Here is a 2,398-nt window from a genome sequence, read left to right as displayed (position 1 = left end):
AACTAGATGATTTTAGAGACTGTAAGACAACTTTTACAAAGCAAGCAACTGCATGTTTATTATTATAGTATTATATTATTATGTTTTCTGTAATTGACAGGCTAGATTATCATAAATATTAAAATAATGTAATAGATTAAAAATTGTGTAAGGAATGTGTAAGAAAAAGTCTCTTGCCCCTCTTTCTGAGGGGGAAAACCAAAAGCATAATTGTGTTTGTGATTGTGTATGTTAGGATTTTAAAAGCCTCTGGACAGGATTTTACAGCCACACGTGATGGAGTGTACCCATGGGCCAACTTGGGAAATGCCAGTGACAATGGCACTGGGCAGCCCCTCGTCCCAGCACTCCACAGGCTGAAAGAGAGGAGATTAACAAGAGCAGGAGAGGAGCTCCTATGTACCCACAGTCATTGGTGCCACCATCACACCTACCCACGCAGTAATTGATGGAGGGAGAATCAGGAAAACACAAGCCTTGCATGTAGCTGATCCCATGGTGGAGCACAGCTGGCTTAGCACTTGAGGGTACCTCAGAGCAGGGACTTGTGTTGGCCCTGGAGAAGGCAGTGGCTGTTTCCAGAGGACAATGTACATGGAGAGGAGTTGGGGCAGAGTACACAGAGCAAAATTAGGATGAAGTTTTGAAAGAGACTGTAATGGGAAAGGAAATTCTGCCACTTTATTGCAGACACTGTTTTCCCCCCGGTATCGGGGGCCACAGAGGGAGCAGGATGAACATCGGCAGCACCTCCTGTGACTGCAGCTTGGCTTTTCCTGGCATTTTCTCCTCCATGGTGTATGTGGACAGAAAGACACAGAAATTATTGAAACAGTACAGCAGCTCCCAAGCCAGGCTTCAATCAGCAGCCAGGGGTTCTTGTTCTGCAAGACAACGTCCTGCGGAGTGACAGGGCACAGAGTCAGTGCTGTGAAGGAGTGCTAGGAAGCACCGCTGGAACGCACAGGCTCCCTGCAGGGTGGCGGTGCACGCCATCCTGGGTGGCAGGACCACGATTCCCACCCAACAGGTGGTTTTGGCAACATTCTCGGGAGCGGAGACCCGAAGGGAGGGGCGGGACACGACGGGACGGTTCCCGGGTAGAGGAGGCAGTGACCCCGGGAACAATTATGCCCTTCTCACCTCCCCGGGGCGTGCCCAGCCCCTTTCCTTTCGAGCGGGCCGGAAGCGCGGTGGCAGAAGCAGCGGGACAGGGCGAGGGTGAGCGGGGCGATGTGAAAGGGCAGAGAGCGGAGCGCGGGGGATGCGAGCGGGCGTCTGCCAGCAGGATGCGGCCCCGTAGGAGGCCCGTGGCGATCGCGGCTCTGGCGAGAGGCCGGAGGTGCCCCGGAGCCTGGGGACGGGCTGGACACCGCGGGCACCCCCGGGGAGCTGCGTCCGGCCAGCGGAGCGGGATCGGCCGCGGCACAAGCCGAGCCCCGAAGGGAGCGCGGGCGGGACGGGAGCGCAGGGACCGGGCGGCGGCGGAGTCGGGGACGGCGGCGGGGGAGCCGACCTCATCCTCTGGGTGGGAGCGGCGGCCCTTCCGTGCCTTGTCCTGCGCCAGCGGGCAGGAGCGGCCGCCCCGAGCCGGGTCCAGCGCGGAGGGGCCGCCGCTCCGGCAGCTCATGCCCTCGGTGCCCGGCACTAACACCCTCCGTGCCTGCCGTCCCGGCAGGTGCCTCTGCACACCCCACACCTCCCCGCTCCGCTGGGCCCTGCGCTGAGCCAGACCAGCTGCACCGCCGTGTCCTGACCGAAGGCTCCTGGGATGTCACGCCGCAGGCACCAACCCAAGCCTGGGGACCTGATCGAGATCAAGCGATCAGTTTACCAGCACTGGGCCCTCTACTTGGGGGATGGATATGTTATTCATGTGACGGCTGAAGGTAAGGCTGGTGCAACCTGGCAGGGTGCAGAGGGGGTGTTGTGGTGCCCCAGGAGCCCTGTCTCCCTCTGTGGGCTGGTGGTGGACCCACCTTGTGCGTGTAGATGGCTTTTCCAGGAGCAGCCAGAAAGCCATCTGAGGTCTTGGAGGGGCCAGACAGGTTCTGCCTGGCTTATCTCCTTCCTGCTTTCCCCCAGATGAAAGCATCCCACCCCTGTCAGCTGGCAGTGTGACAATATTGACCAAAAAGGCCAAGGCGAAGAAGCAGCTCCTGAAGGAAGTGGTGGGAACTGATGACTGGGAGGTCAACAACAAGTATGACCGCTCCTTCACTCCCCTCCCAGTGAAGGAGATCATTGAGCGTGCGAAGAGTTGCATTGACAAGGAGGTGACCTATGATTTGCTTGAGAGCAACTGTGAGCACTTTGTGACATGGCTCCGCTATGGTGAGGCAGACTGCAGTCAGGTAAGTAACATGAGATAAGCCCCTGTGTGCCTCACACAGCACCT

General features: G+C 57.9%; 1 protein-coding gene across 1 annotated transcript; it reads left to right on the top strand.

Moving 5' to 3' along the window:
- Positions 1 to 1,170: 1,170 nt before the first annotated feature.
- Positions 1,171 to 2,354, top strand: LOC113942132 (phospholipid-metabolizing enzyme A-C1-like; the record flags this gene model as incomplete). The annotated part of the gene is made up of 3 exons (XM_027633269.1): positions 1,171 to 1,221; positions 1,679 to 1,889; positions 2,086 to 2,354. Coding segments are annotated over exons 2-3 (387 nt in total), but the record flags the coding sequence as incomplete, so codon positions are not given.
- Positions 2,355 to 2,398: the final 44 nt, after the last annotated feature.

The sequence above is a fragment of the Corapipo altera genome, unplaced genomic scaffold, assembly GCF_003945725.1.
Source record: "Corapipo altera isolate COAL_440 unplaced genomic scaffold, ASM394572v1 53596, whole genome shotgun sequence".
Lineage (NCBI taxonomy): Eukaryota > Metazoa > Chordata > Aves > Passeriformes > Pipridae > Corapipo > Corapipo altera.
This window is presented reverse-complemented; position numbering and strand designations above follow the sequence as displayed.